The sequence below is a fragment of the Oryzias melastigma genome, linkage group LG16, assembly GCF_002922805.2.
Source record: "Oryzias melastigma strain HK-1 linkage group LG16, ASM292280v2, whole genome shotgun sequence".
Lineage (NCBI taxonomy): Eukaryota > Metazoa > Chordata > Actinopteri > Beloniformes > Adrianichthyidae > Oryzias > Oryzias melastigma.
In genome coordinates this window covers 2,841,074-2,860,555 of record NC_050527.1, presented here as the reverse complement: position 1 = coordinate 2,860,555, position 19,482 = coordinate 2,841,074, and the positions used below count along the sequence as shown (strand labels likewise).

Genomic DNA, 19,482 nt, shown 5'->3' with positions numbered 1-19,482 from the left:
TCTTAAAACACGTAAAAAATATCAACACCATAAACAGAAATAGCAATTTTCTGAACGAGCTGAATGTTTCAATACCAATTTTACTGAAATCACTGAAAGTGTGATTGAGTTTTTATGTGTAGAAAACTGTACAGAAAGAAGCTATAGAATCACTATAGTACGAATCCTATAATAAGCCGTATTATATACTTCATATACGGCAAAAACGGGATCTGAAGAAAGTAAAATTTCAATTTGTTTCAAGAACATTTGTCAGATTTTCTATCTTGCAAAAAAATAATTGCATCTAAGAAGTATTTCAATAAAAAAACAAACAGGTCTCAGTGACATTTTATTTTTTCTTAAAATAAGAAGTTTCGGTAGGTAAGACCATTTTTCTTCCTCCATTTGCAGATTTGCTTAAAGAAAATCTTCCAATGGAGTAAGAATTCTACAAATTTTTTTTACATTTTCAATTACATCTAAATGTAAAAATAAAAGTGAGGGGAAACGCATTTAATTAACACATTTCTATGACTTTTGGTCTAGTTGGTGGCGGATCGATCCTCTCAGTTTTTCTAAGCAGAAATCTTCTTCTTAGCTCCAACCAGATCCCTAATGCAGAATCCGATAAACTGTGAACAAGCTCCGGTCCCTGGTTCTACAGGGGTCCATCCCAGCAACATTTCACAGCAGCTTGAAGACATTTAAATCACGCAAGTTCTGCATGATGATCAGTGTGGCGTGTCTTCACGTTTGCTTGAAGGGAGACATAAAGCATGTCCGCAGCTGCCTAGTGCGCTGGAAGCGGCGCGGCGGGCCTGCCAGCAGCCACAAAAATAAAGTGTGTGTGTTTGTCGGGAGAGGGTTGCACCGTGGTATGCACCTCCTGTAGGGGTTTTGTAAAAAGAGATCCGAAGTGAAATGGACAGCTGAACCAACGCACATGCTTTGTCGCACAACTGCCGTCCATTTGGTTGACTGAGCGTTCGCCTTCTTAATAAAGAACCGTTCCATAAAAGGGTGAATGTTACCGTTTTCTTACCTGCAAAAAGAGCTTAGATTCCAAATAAAAGGTGACAATACTCTTATGAATACTCTCAGATTTGTTTCCATATTTATTGACAGAAAACAGACTGGAAGGCTCGTCTTTAATAAGACCTCAGGTGCTCCCATTGATCTTACAATACACATCAAAATGTAAAGCATAAACACACAACAGCATCTCAAAAACCTAAGAGTCTCAGCTGGGGTGATGGAAATGTGTGTCATGCTTGCACATGTGGAGGAAACATTTAAAACTAGTCGAAAGGAGCAAAAATATTCTCTAAAGTTTTGACTTTAGATCGTTTCTCGTGTTTGGCGTTGTTTACATGATTACGTCCGATTCTTCCTAAAACCAGGGATTTAGGGGAGGCAATATCTTTATGCAAAATAGGAATCCATTTCTTCTTAACTTACATTTCAAAATGTTTTGATTTCTTTATATAACTTTACAAAACAGGCAGCTTTATACAAAACCAGGATGAGGAATACCTGCGTTCAAGAAGAAAATGTCCTCATTGCTGAGCTGTTCCCTTTCATCAAAGTTTGTTCCTTCTTTTTTTGTTAGACACACAAAGTTCATTTACAGTATTCACAGAAATACAGCCAGTCTTTTTATGTTTCTTTCATTTAAATAACTACAAGACAAATAGAACAATTCAGTTTTTCAGAGAAAAATGGCTGCATTGTGATGCAGAGGATGTCTCGCAGAATATGAGCGGTAAAAGATCTTCACAAATAACACTGATGCACCTGTGCCGTATGCAGGGGAGGGGGGGTCATCCCTTTTGTGAGGCGTTTGATGGAGCGTCGGCGTCCTCGGAGAGGTGAGTCTTCCTTAAGGAGCGTGGAGCGGGGTCACTGATTGGCACAGGTCACAAGGCTTGCATGTGAACAGTGGCAGAGAGCGAGGAAACTTGTAAGGCGGCGAGTGTGTCAGCACTGGAACGCGTCACAGAACCTCTAAGGAGGAGAAGAAGACGAGAAAAAGAGGTTTAAGGATGGAAGGAGCAGCAGCTTGACAAGATCTATGAACACATAATGACAAATGAAACAGAGTCCTGTTTGGAGCTAAGAAAAGGAGCGGTGTGGAAGTGAGCAATGGCTCCGCCTCTAAACCTCTGACCTGCTGACAGGTCTAAGTGCAGAAAGATGTCAGAGGGCAGGATCCTATAAATCTTTAGCGTTTCTCTCAAACGATAACTCAGTGAGGCATTGGTCACAATTGGCCTTGTGGGTGAAAAATGGGCAAATTTGTAAAAAATATCAAGATTGTAGACCGCTTGGAGATCTGTTCCTCAAACTTTTTGTGGCTGCGGACCGGTCAAACCCTGAGGATTTCACCGCGGGGGGAGCGGGGGGTGTAATTAGAAAGAAACAGTACGCTTGAATGCTGCACAGGTTAATTAATATTAACACCAGACCAAATGGATCAAAAATACTGCTTTGAAGTTATTTATAGTGAGGATGAAACAGTAAAATACACTTAAAATCTCAAAAAATTGATTTTGCAAGGTAAAATCCCCTTTAATTTTGGAGGGATATTAATCCGACCAGGCACAAACAGTATTTATTAATTTCTCCTTTGTGATCATGTTCACAACGCTTGGCACTTGTGTGTTTTGAATCTCTACCCGATTGGTCACTGACCGCGTTGCTGCCATTCAGAGTGAAAATGTTCAACCGGGTTGAACTTTCAGCGCGTGAACAATGAACCCCCGATCTGAACTGGACTTACAAACTTGAGTAGTGACACACATCTACTCACTTTCAGACGTCTTAAACATCTTGTGGGGTCTAGATGACCCTACTTGTCATGTAAACACGCCTTGGATAGCACAAGGGTTAAACAGCACCAATAGCTCCATGTGGAGCACACAGGTTTTGGAAAAAATGACCTTCACTATTTGTGTTCAAGTGTTCTCTATAGCCTGTAGAACAAATATGCATGAACACTTTCGCTCTACGGCCTTAAAATACTTCAACAAACACTTTCACACACATCGAAATGGTGGGTTCCATTTTCAAGATATCTGTGGTGGTCGTACGCGCCTAAAGACGGTCAACACCCTCCATGAGCCCGGACAACCCCAAACCCCTCAGTACCCGTAAGGCTGCATGCGACGAGGCCATAAGACGTCTTCCAGCCAAAATCCACCAATTTGCAAAGCATGCAATGAAAAACATACTAATGGCGGACGTCCAAACGAGAGTTCATGGAGGACCATAGTCTGAAACTGAAATAAACCCTGGACCTGAGCCTGAAAATAAACCGACCTCCTCTGGAGCCACAATGTGTTTCCACAGGAGGTCATTTAATCAGCCCGGCATATTAACATTCCAAACCATAACTCGCAGTTTAAATGGTGCCAGCCAAGAGTCATCTTACATATCCGGAGTTATGAGTAAAGATGAGAAGTGGAGGTTTTATAGAGGGTTAAAATAAAACTGCTAGTGAAACAGTGAAATGAAAATACTGACATGTTTAGAGTGAAACTATTAGAGGATTGGAGAAAGCAGCTTTAGCCTTCTATTGTATTTCTTATTCTTTAATAGTATATTGAGCAACAAGTAAAGAAGGGATCCAGACGTTACAGTCTGCGGTGCTGCACAGGCCTTAATCACGCTGGAGTCTTGTTTCTAACCGCTGGCAGTGAAGCGCTGGTGAACGGCCTCCACTATCTACTATTGGAATTCCTCACTAAGTCTAAGACCCAAGTCAGTGGAGCTGGTGAAGAAAAGCTGTCAACAGTTTAAAAATACTCTTGCTTCCACTCATGGTTTCATCCAGATCCCAGCTCAGACTTTTTTGGTGTTTGTGAACGTCTTTCTCTAATCGGGGAGCTTCTCGCTTTCACAGAGAATTTATTGAATCTTCTATTGCAGACAAATGAAGGCTTGAACGTCTCGATCACTCATTTACTATCTTCTCTTAAAAAGGAACTAGAAGGGCTGTTTTGTGTAGGGGTGTGTGTTGGCAAGAGTCTGGCGATAAGATACGTTTCCCGATATATCACAAGAGAAATTCTTCGATTTTCGATTCAGTAGTCATCTTTAGTTAAACTGAGTTGTAGATGTCTCACTTCGCCATCTGCGAGGCTCAGATTTCACATCAGGCTCTCATGAAATCTTGTTTTTTTGCTGCGGTGTAGAGCTGCTCAAAGAGGCTCGTGAGCTGTGCTGCCAACTAGTGGTCGGAGGTTGAAGTAGAAAACAAAACCTAGACGCTGAATGACATGTTTGCTCATACATTTATCAATAAAATACCGTCTTGGCAGCATTTTATATTGATGAAAGTATCGCCAAATGCAGTATCGCAATATTTCACTGAAGGAATATTTTCTTACACTCCTAGTTCTGTGTGGTTTAGAGTGATTGAGACTCTGTACCTGCAACGTGCTGAGGCTTCATGGGAGACGCCTTCATGAGGAACGACTCCTCACTTTCGAAAGCAAGAATCTGCTCCGCGGTCATGCTGGTGTCGGACTTCTCTCCGGTTCCGTTCGTAGTGTGTCCGTGATTTGCAACCTGGATGAGGTCTTCAAAATGCGCTGCGTCTTCTTTAGTGGAGAGGCCGTTTTCATGCGTCACGGGCTGGATCCCATTCACCACCGAGAGACTGGATGAGAGGCCAAGCAGAATATGGGTCTAGTTACAAAGACTGGCACCACGTAGGAGTCATTTTGTCAACTTTTGGAGGTAAAAGTCCTTCTGATTTCCAGTGAGGTTCATAAGAATGCAACTTTTCCCAATTTGTTTTTTAAAACTTTCTGTAGTTTAATTTTAAAGAAAGATACACACAGACATTGTCCTTTTACCTCTCTGTGAGAGTGGTCTGTCCGTTCTCCGTCTTGTTATTGGACATGTTGATTTCCTGTTTAGGCTGGTAGTCAGCAGAAGCTGCAGCATTAACAACAAGATAAAACATCCATTAATAGTTCAAATATAATCAAAAATATAACCTTTATTAAAAACCTAGAGAGAAAACATAAAAACACAAATTAAATGAGGTGAGAACTTTTTTCCAAGCTTCAGAGTTTGAAAGTTTAAGAGAAATTTTCCAACACTAATAATAATGGCATCAAAGTACTGAATCCTTCCTCAGCACCCACACTAAAATTTGAGGCGGATCTCCACACCCTCAACTGAAATGAACTCAAGTTAGGCTTCCAACCACGTCCACAGTCGGATAATCTCATCCAAGCGGTGCTGAGTCATTTGAAGAAATTCAAAGTGGTCTGGAGAAACTGTTTCATGTCAATTGGGAAGCTCTCACAGGCTCCGTAACAAATAAACTCAAAGCAGAATCCTGAATAAAAATGCAGTGATGTCCTTTAAAAACAACAATAACACACAATAAACCACTGCAGCTTGTTGCCATTATTCTGCTCTTCATGTCCCAGTTCTTCAATCCCAGGGATTGAAGTGTAAGTACACACACACGGTTCCTATTGTGCAGACAACATCTTCAGCAGTGCTGGACGGGATATGAGGAAGACTCACTCATCATCTGCAAACGTTTGATTTACTGTATATTTGACCTGAATGATAATATGAATGGTGGTAAAGTTAATGCAAAAGACCAGAAACACTTGTGTGTTTGTGTTCAAAGTAATGCTATATTTTTTTGTGATATCACTACCAAATACAAGTCCATGATTGGTCATGGCTCGACCTGGTTTAATTTTCTTTGTAGAGCCAGAAAACAGTCGTACAAACTTTTACTTTTCATTGAAATGTGCGTTGCAGAGGGTGGTGTGAACGTAGCTCAACAATCTGCCATAACTGCTTGATCTCTATTAACAGGAAGGAAGTCTGAGACCATTTGTTGTTGTTTTTATGAGAATTTTTCTCTGTAAAAACATAAAAACAACTAAAAATGTAACTTAGACTCAGATATTTTAGGATAACAAATTTCTTTAGGATGCAAACAGCAAATTGTGTTCACCTTTGCCGTTCTCTTCCTGTTTCTCGTTGACTTGTGCAGTTGTGGAGGACTTGGTCTCTTTCTGTAACAGAATTTCAGCCAACGTCAATAAAATAAATGGAGTTTGGACTAAACATGAAAGAGAACACGTACCTTGTCTCCTCCGTCAGTCTTGCGTGTTCTCTTCATGATCTCCTCCAGACGCTGAGGAGAGAAATGAGCACATTTTAACAACTATACTTAGTTTCTAATTCTGACTCTTTTTTCCAGTCATGAGGCTTTAAAATATTTGATTAATTCAATTTTAAAAATATGCATTATTCACTGAAAAGTTGATCATTCGTTTTCTATTCCAAAAACATTTTTTCATAACTGATGACTTACATCACACTAATATACAAACTACTCTGCGTGTCATTTTGGGTGGAACTGAAGTTTGATACAAGACATTCATTTTAGACACAGTCAAAGCTGCAGCTGCCACTCATAAACAGAGGCATTTTTAAGATCCCAGATCGTTTCATAAACAGGTCACACACTCACGACTTTGGCATCTACTTTGGCAGCAAAATCTGATTCAGCTGAATTTTTTTTCTTCGCTCAATAGTTTGCTGCAGTGCCCTTCCAAACACCACCTGTTTATTTACTGCTGGTTTAATCAGAAAGTGGGTCAGATGGTTTTGGCAATAGGCAGAAGGCGAGTTCTGTGGTCTTTGTGGTTGAGGACGCTGTGTTCTTGTTTCCTTTGCAGAGCTGGTATCTGATGGCTGAGCCAGCATGGAAGAGGCAGAGCGCTGCTTTGTGCACATGCTCTGCAACCCACGTTTCCTGAACCCACCAGTTCCCACCACATGAGGCACATTTACTTAATTAGTTTTTGCTTTAGTTTAAGGGCAGAGAATTGACGGTCCTAGAAAATCCTAGAAAACTCACATTTATCACTTAAATGATTTAACCAAATTAGTGGTGTCAAAACTTTTTTCAAAGAAGGCCTGATTTAGTGAGGTGAAAAGTGTGATGGCAAACCAGATGACCTGCACATTTGAGCTCTTATATTACAAGAAAATGCAAATGAACTATTATAAGAACTTATTTTTGCAAAACAAATACTATTCATTTCTCCACATAAAACTGAAATGCATTTTTTAATCAAAATTACTGTGAATTTCATATTTAAAAAGCAGAAATAAAATGGAGAAAATGTATAAAAACTTTCATCAAAATTAAATCTCTCTCAAATATTCAATGTAAACTTCTACATTTAAATAATTTGAACAGGAAAAGAACAAATTTCCTTTTCCTGTGGTTTTCATCACAGAAACAAATAAATCCATTCTTCTCATTTGGCCTTAATGCTCCAAAAGGAAAGTAGCCACAAGTTTACAATGACGTATATTAGACAATCAGAATCAAGAATTTGTATATATTTTTAAAATAGATCAAAGATGCTCAGAGTGGAACTTCAAAGCCTACTTTTACTGTCCATTTGAAGTACAAAATATTGAACATAAATTTCTTATTTGCAATCTTTTTGCACCTTTTATGATCTTATCACTCCTGTTCTTATTGATTATAAAGAGCAGGTTTGTTTGAAAATGGGAGATTTGGTGAGTATGATGAACTCATTAAGAAGAGAAAATTTTAACTGAACACATAAAAAGCAAAAGGGTTAACAGATTTTCACAATTAGAGCTGCAAAAATCATGATAGCAGTCGGTTGTCAGGGTAATGACTTCAAACATCTATGCTTTAAAGACAACTAAAAAGTCTCAAATGTGGGAGAAGAAATTTAAGCTGCTTAAAATCTAGAAACCCTTTCTTAAAACTAAATGTTGAGCTAAAGAAAAAAGTCAATTTCAAACTGTGTGTGAGGCGGTAAAAGGAGCTGAAGAGAGAACAGATGTCTTTCCATACCCGTTTTCTCTCCAGTCTCTCCTGCTCCTCCTTCTGAAAGTGTTTCTCCCTCTCCTGACGCTGCTTCTCCGCCTCCTCGCGGGCTTTAGCCTCGGCCTCTTCCTTCTGAAACACAAAGAGAAAAAAATTCAACCACACTTTCAAAGCAGGCAAACTGGGCAGGAAAAATAAACCTGTGGCCAGGATGGAATGCCTTATTATGCAAGCAGGGTGTGGTTGTTCCCAGCTTTTATTGTTCGCAGCCTCAAAGGGAACTTTTTCATTGCAGCCTTCAGCCAAATAATATATATATATATATTCAGGATCCAAATCCTGACACAGACATTTCAATTTAAAAACAACAGTTTTTCTTTTTGACAATGAACAGCAGTTCTCTGAAAGACCACACGAGGGCGATGAAGAGCAAGAGGTCATCCTCAGTTTTTTTACTTAAACAAATAAAGGATTCAAATGTAATAGAAATTTCTCCTCATTCAGCTAAAATCTTCAAAATAAAATCAGTCAAAGGAAGTTGCTTGATAAACTATTAAAAAAAACAGCACAAGGGAAAAATGTCATGTGGTTTTTAGGAAAATACAATTTAAGAATCTGTTAACCAACAGGATGAATAGTAAATTCCAAATATGTATGTAGTGCTCTCATCAGCACTTAAAACTCTTCTATTTTATTTACTAGAGTTCACGCTTTAAACATCAAAATAAATGAAAATAATTAATGTAATCTCAGCTGTTTTGTACTTTAAAACTAGGGATGCAGCAATTCACTTTCCCCACACTGGTTTAAATCTGGATTTTGGGGGTTTTGTTTCAGTTCAATATATGATTTATGTAAAACAAAAAGAAAAAACGTGAAAAAATCTGTTTTCAATTTGATAATAAGCAGGTAGCAATGAAGAAAAACCTTTCAGTTTTACCTGGTGTGATGTCATAAAATAATAAATCCTCCCAAAATTTAGCACATTTGACATTTGTAGTGTAAACCTACACATACGTAGGGATGCAATGGTTCACTTATCCCACGATTAATTAAATGCACGGTTTGATTTTAAACTGAGAATTGTGGCGTTCCACCTTAAAGCTTCAATGTTTTCCCTTCAACCAGAATGAGTTTCAGGTTTTAGATTCTCCTTTAGACTTTAACAGCTGCTGCTATGACTAAACAGTTTTTCTGGTGTCATGGTTACTCATCATAACAGGTTTTAAAAGCCGGCCAAAATAACCCACAGCAAACCCTCAAGCAGGGCAGCTTCCAAACTGTTAAAAGTGCTGCATAAATCAGGTTTTTTTTAAATAACATTTTTTGGTAGAAACTGTGAACGAAATGGCAAAAAAGACTTGAGAACCAGCTGTAAACTTTCAGCATTTCGAAATTTAAGTTTGAGGTTAAGACCTTTGCTGACACTCATTTTCACTAGTCCACTCTTGTCTGCATACTTGTTTCTGGAGGCGTAGGTTCTCCTCCTGTTCAGCTCTGGCTTTCTCCTGCTCCTCCTTTTCGTCCTGGAGTCGCTTCTCTTCATCTCTCTTCCGCTGCTCCTCAGCCATGGCTCGGGCCTCCTCTTCTCTTCGCTGCCTCTCCTTGGCCTCCCTTGCAATCCGCTCCTCTTTCAGGACCCTTAAAAGGATGAGCAGATAACAGTAGTGTTCAAGGTCCAAACTTGGAGGGGATATGCAGTTTGAGCCATTTTATTTGATCAATTAATACTACATCATCATTATGTATTTTAGTCTTTCTTACCATCTACCCACCTTTGCCTTTGTTATTAGTTTTTTAGCTGTTTTTAAGCTTCATGGGATTTTATGTTTTGTGTCTGTTGTTGTAGAGCCCGTGTGTCAAAGTTAAGGCCCAGGGGCCAGATCCGGCACTCTGAGTACATATATCCAGTCCGCCAGATCATTTTATTTTATTGTTATTAATTGCCCGATTTTATATTTTATTTCCAGGCTTTTTTTTGTTTGGCAGCAAGTTATAAATATTTATACATATTTTTATAATCTTAAAAAAGATATATTTGTTGGGGATCAAAAGCTTTTGAGTTATTTATAAGTGTAATTTTTCATATAAAATTATGTTAAAGACATTTGAGTGTTTTGTTTTTTTTATTTTAACGTTTAGTTCATTTTTTGCTTTTATACTTTTTACAAAAATATATTTTTATGAAGAGTTTTTTAAAGTTTAAGTTGATTTATTCTGGAATAATATTCCTGCCTGTTTTTATTCATGGCAATGTTATGCTTTTAAAGGTTTGTAAATTTAGTTTTAGTGTTAGTGTTTGGTTGTTTGGTGTAATTATTGTTCATCTTGTTCGGCCCGCGATCTAAGGTATGTTTTGGATTTTGACCCCACGTGCAATTGAGTTTGACACTCCAGTTGTACGGAATCATGTTACTCCATAGGTATTATAAAGGCTTTATCAATAAAGTTTAGTCATTCAAACTTTAAGAGTTTTAAGTTTTTCCAAACCAGTAAAATATGTGTGTGAAAAACCAACACCTTGAGCTGCTTTTCTTTGCTTCATCTGTCAAAAATAAAACATCTATAGGACATATTTTAACAGTCGGCTATAGAACATAAACACATTTATATCAATATGACTTTTAGCTGAATATGTTGTTTTAAATATTGTAGGGTGCGTCTACTTTTAAAAGACACATTGTGTTTTTTTGGCCGTTTGGAAAGCTGACCTCTCCTTCTCCTCCTGCTCGCGGCGCTCTTGCTCCTCCCTCTCCCTCTGTTCTCGGGCCTGGCGCCGCTTTTCTGCCAGGATCCGAGCGGCCTCCTCGGGATCGTTGGTGCCAGCCATGGGCTTGGCTGTGGGAGAGGGGGCAGGCGATGCTGCTCGGTGGGCCGGCTCGGGCTGGGAAGGACCGCTCTCGTTTGTTAAGGGCTTGGTCGTCTCCTGAGAGGCGGAGGCAGACGGTGACACTACAAGAGTGGGAACAACGGGGGAACCTGAAACGAAGCAGAAAATATGGCATAAACAAATCATATTAGAACAACATTTTAACAATGGTTGCTTGTGGTTAAACTGCAGAGGATCCCTCCGACAGATTCTGTCTGCAGCAGCACAACAGGAGACGGTAAACAGCCGAAACATCCGCCTGGGATCTCAGTAATTAAGTCATTAAAGCCAATTAGTCTAGTCTATCAGTACTGAAGCTGAGAAGACATGGAGCTGTGTGAGCACACCACATAATGGGCTTCTATTAGATTGCTAATTATTCCTTCAGGTAAGGTAGAGACACTCCATGAAAAGAAATAAAAGTTACAGAAAAACTGAGAAATTTACAATTAACTCAACTAATTGAAACGTAAAATAAAGTTTCCACAAATGCACTCGTTAATCATTGTACTAATAAATTCTAAGCGTATGTTGTAAAGTTCTACGATGCAAATGTATTAGAGGACAGACATTACTTTAAAGACCCTTTTAGTTAGTTTTATTGTGTAACTAAAGCTACAAAGAGTTCCAGTTGTTTTAAAGGAAGCAACAATTCATTTATCCTGAAGATGCGCGCTCCATATAAGTACTCCTCACTCACTCTTTCTCTCCTCAGGAGTGGAAGGCCTGCGAGGTTCCTTCAAGCGCTCGATGGGCGCAGGAGACGAGGTCCGGTGTTCTATCCTGGCAGGCGTTCTGGCTCTTTTGGGACGAGCCTTTGGAGTCGATGGGCTCTCGCGTGCCGTTGGGGGCTTGGATGAGGCAGCGGCGCTGGGGGAGGCGGTTCGGGCCTTCGGCGTGGCTGGGGAAGCAGGTCGTCTTGCTAAAGGACTGGGACTAGAGGGAAGAAAGAGAAATATATTGTAGGAGATACAGCAGTCTGGTTACCATCTGAATGTCATACCAAAAAAAAACAAAAATCCAAAACTTATTTTGGCATTTAGTAAAAAATGGACATGTGATGGCAAAATACTTACCATCATTATAAAATCTGATGGAAAATAAACCTGCACTTAGCTAAAAGCACTTTGGAGCATTCTAAAACACTATTGGGTGTAGCATCACATCTTAGCGAGCAGGAACTGGAGGGGACATCCATCACTCTCAGGAGCTTTTACCCCCCCTTTTAAGCGTTGGCCTCTTTACATCGCAAAGAAACAAAAAATATAAAACTGTAGGGGCTTTGGTACTCTGCAATGAGCATTACTAACAAATAAAAAGAGAAATATTTATTTAACTTTTTTTAAACTACCATGGATCAAATTTTGGACTGATCTTTGTTTCTTTGTGTATACACAAAAACTCCAAATAAATTCATAATTGAGACACTAGTAATGAAGACATTATTTATGTTTTATTTTTAAAGAAATGATAAAAGTGTATGTAAAAAACTAAAACGGTGTCTCACCTCGGGTCAGGTCTGTGTCTCATACTGGGCAGACTCTGTCTTTTCTTTAAAACCTTCTCTTTAGTGATGGCATTTTTTTCCTTCTCGTTCTCTCGTTCCTTGTCCTTTTTCTCTTTTTTGTTTTTATCCATCTAGGAAAACGAAAGACGATTAAAAACACAAAGTCAAAGGGCAGCACTGAAATGACAAACAACGGTAAAAAAGAGAAGCATCTTGGATCGTAAATTGTTTTTAAGTGTTCTATAAGAGTTTTTCAGATTAATTCTAATAGAGAATCAAGTTTGAATTAATCTAAGCAGGATTGATGTTAAACGTGTCAGACGTACAGGTGTGGAACTCCGTCTGTGTTGGCGCAGGGCGATGTCCGGCGTGCTGGAGGTCACCCTCCAGCGGTCAGAGCAGCGGTGGTGGGGCTGGTGTGACACTGTGAGGGGGCTGGCTGAGGCCGATCGAGGGCACAGAGTCGAGTCTGCAGAGCAAATCGCCATAGAAGAAAAGTTAGTTTATAGTTGCATGTATTTAAACTAGAAGTATGTTTTTACGTACGCCCATCTCTTCCGGTGGTGAGGACACTGGCTGCACTGCGACTACGAGCCAGAAAAGACAGCGTTGGCGTCATCAATCGGTCCACGATGCTGCTCTCCCATGGGCTCAGAGCAAGGCTGCGAGCTGCAAGTTGAAGAAAACAGGTTTTATTTTTCCTTATCGTAAGTTCCTATAACCATGTAACCAAAAACAAAAGGGTTCTGCAGGTTCACTACCTGGAAAGCCACAATTCGGTGAATAAAAAAGGAAAAAAAAGCACCGAAGTTTCAGAAACCCTTAAGAATAGACAACAAATATCACCCAATGAGTTCCGGACGGAGGAGAAAATAAGGAGCAAATGTTTCCACTGGGATGCTGGAAAACGCTCAAAGCAAAACTTTGATGTGGACAAGAGCACATACTTACAAGATTAGCTTTTTTCAGCAGAAAGTCAGTGTTTTTGGAATGTTCCACCTGATTTCTAACTTACTTCCCACATTTAACTAATCTTTTGACCGATCTTGTCTGAAAACACGCAAGTCATTGCTTAATAAAACAGATCTTCCTCCCATAGCTGGATAACAAGAACAAATGGAGAACGGAGCAACAACACCAGGAATGGAATGATTACCACAAAATGACCCAAGCAAAGAATAATGCAAAGACACCTGGAACAACCCCGCACTACAGTACGAGCATGCAGACGTTACCAAACCCAAAATCAAACTCCAAAAAAGCATAAAAACAGAAATTAAAACTGATTTTGAGAGATGGAAATGGATCAACAATCAATCAGGGGAGGGACTTCAACCAGACAAGAGTGGACGGAACTGAGGAAAGGACAATGGTGAGCGGGCGCAGAGCGGTGGGCGGGGCTGAAGGATGGACACACTTAAACAGGAGCATTCCAGGGTTCGTTCCAGGTGTTTCCTTACTTCTGGTGGGAGAGTTCCAGAGTGTGGCGGAGGACTTGGAGAGTCTCTTGTTTATAACAGAGTCCACGTGTTTGGGCAGGTTGACCGTTGAAAGTGAGCATCTGCCTAAGAAGCCAAGAAAGCGCCACACAGATGTTCATACAGGTCACATGACTCTGAGCAAGAGGGGGAAACTTCTGCGGCGTCATGAATTATTACAGACTGAACGAGTCTTTGGTAAAGCTCGTGTGGCTCTCGGAGATTCACGATAATTAATCGCTTCTTATTTGAGACATCCAGCCTCTTCAAAGTGTCTACATAAAGACCATGAAAAGCAGCTAAAAGAAAATATAGAGCAGACTTCTACATCAGTGCAAATGCAAAAAGCGCAAATTTAACCCAACAAACAGTTTGTCATAAAACAGAATTATAAGAATCCTGGAAGAGTGGCGGTTCTGCAATAAAAACCCACCCCAACAAAAATCCCGTTTTTAACATGTTTTTATAGCATTTTTGTCAAGGTGGAGGACATAAATTGAGAAAATTGAGCTCAAAATTTCATTTCTGAGTTTTTCTTCATTCAAGTGGATGTGAATCACGCAAAAAAAAAAAGGATGAGAGCTTTTTTTGTGACAGAACAGTGGTCAAAAACCCAGGCTGGAGACAGAAAAAAAGAAATACTTGTGCTAACTTAGATTATTTCCGCTTAGTTCATTTTCTGATCCTGAAGGAAGTTTTATTTTGGAAAACTGCTTAATTCTGTTCACAACAGGTCCTTGGTCACGTGACCTAAAGCAGCTACATGCATGGCTGACTGGATTGCTAAGTTAGTAGCCCAAAGCTAACAAGCTAACAAAAACAAAACAATAAAATGTATTTAGAATGTTTCTTTGGAGAGAAAAGGAACTGAAGAACAATCAACTTCAAAGAACAATAAAGCTTACAGAGTTTGTAGACAAAACTGGGAGTTTTCCTCGACATATGGAATTATTGAGACAGCTGTTCTCATGCAGCTTAAGCCGCTCTCTCTCTCATACGTGGCGACAGACTCTCGACTGTTTGACACGCAGATAAAGTCAGAGACATGGTGGATTGCTGTTTATACTATATTTAGAAAACACCAGTTTTACGACAGTTTTATCCGGCTTTATTTATCCATCATACATTAAAAGTCGGGTTCTAGCTAGCATTCGGTTGTTAGCCTCTACTTTGACGTTAAAGGGAAAATCTTCATCACAAAGTTCAAACAAGCTGTAAACATTTTAGGGAGAATAAAGATTCAATCAAATAAAGTTACTGATTTGTGGAAACTTGTAAAAGGGACATTTGAGAATTTTCCTACACCAAGGCGGAATTACGTAGGTATCCGTTTAGAAACTTTAGCACAAAAAAATGCTCATTTGTGTTGAAAAAAAAAAAACACAAAATGAATGAAAACTTATGTAAAAATAAAGATGATCAATATTTTGTACTGAAAGATAATCAGAGCCTGGAGTGTTAAAATTGCATTCTATGGGGAAAAAAAAAATCATGGAATGTTTCCTTAATGGAATTTTTTTCAAATCATAAATGACTTTTACAAATCAACAACTTTGTTTAATTGAATCTTCGTCATCTGTAATCTATTGATATTTTTAGACTTTTTTTAAACTTAAAATTTCTTGTAGTAGCATTTTATTTTGAAAATAAATTTGCAGAAACAGGAAACTTAAAAATGCCAATTTCTGCCCCGTTCAGACCAGTCTGTGAAAATATTGTCTAATTTAAACCGGTCTGTAGCCTGAAAAAAGTTGGGGACCACTGTTCTAGAAAAGGTTTTTTTTTTATTATTTTGGCTAAAGACAGCATAATCTAATTAAAACAACACCACGTCAAAGTGCTCAAAATATAATCTGAGTGGATCTTTAAAGCATTCTCCAATTAAGCGCTAAAAGCTGACAGATTCTGGCTGCAGTTTCCTAAAGATAATCCTGATTTCTCAGCAACTCCACTGCAGCAGGTTTGCACTTGTTTACTTTCATCTTCGGCCAGGCAGCAGATTGCCGAAGGAAAGATCGATCTGAGTGTTGACAATTCCCTCAACATATGGCAGAGGTGATTACATGGCGTAAGACGGAGCTCAGGACACTTCATTTTTAGAGCCTCGACTCATAGGAAGATGCAACAGCGTCTACAAAACCATAAATCTGACAATTATCAAGGTCCTGCTTCCGTTTCAGACTCTAATCAAATTGTCTGATGGGTTCTGTGGAGGATTATTCATTCAAACAAACATGAAAATCCAACAAATCTGTTTGTACTGCTCGACAATGGTACTACATTCTCACTTGATGTGATCGATACTGTCAGCTCATGACTTTAAAGTGGTTTTTAAGAGGGAAGAGTGTGCACACAGCAAACAGTGGAGGAAACATTAAGCTGGTAATGTGACTGGTCCTGTAAAGACACATTAGATTCAATTATACGAGGCAGCTGCCATGCAGACTCCACAACTACGTGTTCGCCGGCATCATATGCAGAACTAACAGATTCTGAAAAGCTCTTTGTCATATAGAAAAAAACATTTTAAAGGGCCTATACCATGCAAAATCAACTTTTTGAGCTTTTAAGGTCCTGTGTAGTAATGGCCGGGGCTTCTATATAAAGATATACAGTATGCACATCCATCTTTGCAAAAGTTCAAATTTTATTTGTTTTTGTTGGTGAGGTGCGGACACCCTGCCGGGGATGGCTCTAGGATGATGTCATAAAATGGCCGGCGCCAACATAAAGCAAAAGCTGAAGCCTCAGAGATCAAGGAGTCTTACATCCGGGTAGGAAAAAAACTCACAAAAATAACTAATAATTATATATATATATATATATATATATATATATATATATATTCTTTTTACTCTGAAAGACTTAAGAAAAACATGGTATAGGCCATTTAAAACAGTGCTTTACATTTTTGTTATGACAGTGTAACACGTCATTGCATTTTTAGATGCTAATTTCATGATGGGATAGAAAAATCGAAAACAAGAAAAACTTTTTTTTTACGAAACACCAAAAACGCAAATATAACTGAATTGCCACCACACAGACACCGCAGTCACTTCCAGACTGGAGGCATCTGAATGTTTTATATCCTCAGAACCTGAGCACTTACTTTCTTTCTGGTTGGATTTCTGGTTGAGTGTGCCGGCCCATGAGCATCTCTGCTGGCGGATCTCTGCCCACGTCTTCTTCGTTGACCTGTGGATGGCTGCCTCGTAGCGCTCCTTGGAAGGATGCATGAAAAGAAGAAAGATTGAGTATTTCTAATGTCTGTGGATGAGCTTCAGTGGAACAGCTTGAACTCAAGCTTCACGTCAGGCTTACTGAGTAAAACCCTAAATCCAACCCCCCCCGGTCCATCTCAAGCTGACCCAGTTCTTACACCATTCCGATGAAGAAGAGCTTTGACTCTTCACCTTTAGCATAACTAGCAGCATTCTGCCTGCAGCTAAAAAGGTGACGAAGCGTCATATATTAAATACATGACTGGGAAAATCCCATCCAAACATACTTTGTTCTTCTCCAGTTTCTGCTTCTGTCTCTCTTCCAAGGCCACTCGCCGTTTTTCCGCTTTGATTCGCTGCTCTTCGAGCTTCCTGCGACGTTCCTCGAGCTGCTGCTCCCTCAGCTGCCGGGCCTTCTCCTCCTTCTCCAGCCACTGGCTCTTTTTGGCAGCTAAGATCAGACAGAGAATTCGGTTAAAAGGGTCGTTACTGACTTTTACCAGCAGAGCAAAGCTTCCCCAGGTGTTTCAATTTGTGTGATATTAAGCCCAAACACAAGACACTTAAACTCTTACCTCAAATCAGACGTTTAGAACATTTAACTGTTTGTAATGACTTTTTTCAAAAGATGGAGTGAAATCAAGTCCCATATAATTCCATCTACTTTTAATAATAGCACACTTTGATATGAAGCTCATTTCTCTGTGATCTCCAAGAGGACCGAGCAGACTTTTTCCGACTGCCTGGATGTAAAAACTCATTTTTCACTACAAACTAAAACCACCATGAAGAATCAGAGACTGTTCAAGCTGATGTCTCCGGGGCAGCTGGTTGTGGGCCTCAGATTACTGTGATGGATGAATGCTGGAATCTGTTGGGGTTTCAATTTATTGGGAGGCATACAGTTTGGCTTTCACTTGAAACCTCCAATTTTAACATCACCCTTTTTTTTAAGTCTTTAGGAGAAAGAAACAAACTGCTTAGACCATGACTTGGTGGCAGCAGAATAAAGAGGCTACAGCAATCATGCACGCCTTTAAAAGCATGAAGCTTCAATAAATATTCAGTACAAACCCATTTTAAATGCATTAGAACAATAGTAGAAAGGATATCAATAAAATGCAAATAAATACTGCAATGTAGTATGCAAATACTCACATCTGCACGCTCCTCACTCTGGGAAAGTTTAATCCCAATTTATTTTCACAAGCTGTTTCCATTCTTCCCATACAGTTCAGGCTTGGAAAAGTGTGTGGCATTTGCACACTGAATCTCTCAGCAGCTGCATGTGGTGGTTTTTCAAAGAAGCAGCTGCTGGTTAACAAAAGTAATGAGCTGGAAATTGGCTCAAATCTTTGTGGAAAAAAACACTAAAAGTTATTACTTTTAATATGTATATATATAGGTATGGGGTGATTTATATGTTTAGCCAGTTGTGTGTTCTTAAAGGTTTAAATTATAGAAAATTTAGTTTGACGCAACAGTTCTTTAAACCGCACTCCTTATCTCTCTGTGTGCTCACATGTTGAACAGAGACCGACTAGAGTTCATTGAAGTCTCACTATGATCATCTTTTTTGTCTATTTTTGAAATTATAATTGTCATTTATTGCCAGAAAAAAAAAAAAAATTGGTGCAGTTTTCTATGACATCGTTTCTGCAAAGCAGAAAGTAGCAATTTGACCGAGTTGTGGGCAGGACTGGTGGCAGAGAGCAACCACACCCCCCTTCCCCTTCCCGAGAGCTCTCCGTTTATATGATCTCCTTGCTAACATATAGTTCAATACAGCTGTAAAGTTTTGAGTCAGTTTCCAGCTCGGACGAGGAAAACAAAGACGTACATGGATCTAATCGTCTACAAGTGGACATGTCAGAAGAATGGAGCGAAGTCGGGCCAAGCGTATTTTCTACGCAACAAATGATCTTTATCCAATGGCAGTTTTTGTCCACTCCTGATTTACAATTGTTTGAATAAAATACTCAAAAATGCAATTTTAATTTTCTTTATATATCAGAAAAATGCAGCAAAAACATGTTAAAACTACCAAAAACATGGTTTTCATTGGAGTGAGTCTTAAATATCACATTTTTCTTTAACAATTATTACCAAGAAGGTGATTTTTTTTTTTCTGTATTTGTGACGCAGCTAAAACACAAAGCTTTATAAAAAGAAATCCGTGGAAATGCATCTTGTATCTTTGTTGCTGGAAATTCCAGTGTTTGTGCAGTAAGACCCAGATCTCTTCTTAAGCGGATAGTGTAAACACAGGCTTGGATTGGAGGTCTCCTTTCATCCCAGTCTGTGTATTAGATAAGACCCGTGCCATCTGGCATGCCCCGGTGATCGCCCAATTACTCTGATCCTCACTGTCAACTGTGTCAAACACATCTCATAGCATTTGAATACTCGCTCGGATTAGACAACAACGCACAGGGCATTAGTGCAAATACTACAATGAGAACAAAAAATACATACAACCCGCCTGTTGTTGTTGTTATTATTATTGACTCCTACTTTTTATCAAGATTCTTCAGAGTCAACTCATCTCTGTTTGGAATTTTTTAAGT

General features: G+C 39.2%; 1 protein-coding gene across 4 annotated transcripts in view; it reads right to left on the bottom strand.

Annotated features, from left to right (window-relative positions):
* Positions 1-1,067: 1,067 nt before the first annotated feature.
* map7d1a (MAP7 domain containing 1a) overlaps positions 1,068-19,482 on the bottom strand; it is a 36,815-nt gene continuing 18,400 nt past the window's right edge. For 2 of the 4 annotated variants that reach the window (XM_024267205.2, XM_036215865.1), the window contains 15 exons: positions 17,203-17,366; positions 16,804-16,915; positions 13,674-13,778; positions 12,760-12,882; positions 12,540-12,682; positions 12,214-12,344; positions 11,407-11,642; positions 10,549-10,816; positions 9,298-9,478; positions 7,865-7,969; positions 6,104-6,154; positions 5,972-6,032; positions 4,842-4,923; positions 4,413-4,642; positions 1,068-1,986 (listed from right to left, as the gene is read on the bottom strand). In XM_024267205.2, coding sequence (XP_024122973.2) covers positions 1,976-1,986; positions 4,413-4,642; positions 4,842-4,923; positions 5,972-6,032; positions 6,104-6,154; positions 7,865-7,969; positions 9,298-9,478; positions 10,549-10,816; positions 11,407-11,642; positions 12,214-12,344; positions 12,540-12,682; positions 12,760-12,882; positions 13,674-13,778; positions 16,804-16,915; positions 17,203-17,366 — 2,003 coding nt within the window. In that variant the 3' untranslated portion in view covers positions 1,068-1,975. The remainder of the gene's footprint in view (positions 1,987-4,412; positions 4,643-4,841; positions 4,924-5,971; positions 6,033-6,103; positions 6,155-7,864; positions 7,970-9,297; positions 9,479-10,548; positions 10,817-11,406; positions 11,643-12,213; positions 12,345-12,539; positions 12,683-12,759; positions 12,883-13,673; positions 13,779-16,803; positions 16,916-17,202; positions 17,367-19,482) is intronic. The other 2 variants (XM_036215866.1, XM_036215868.1) reach the window with 1 other exon arrangement.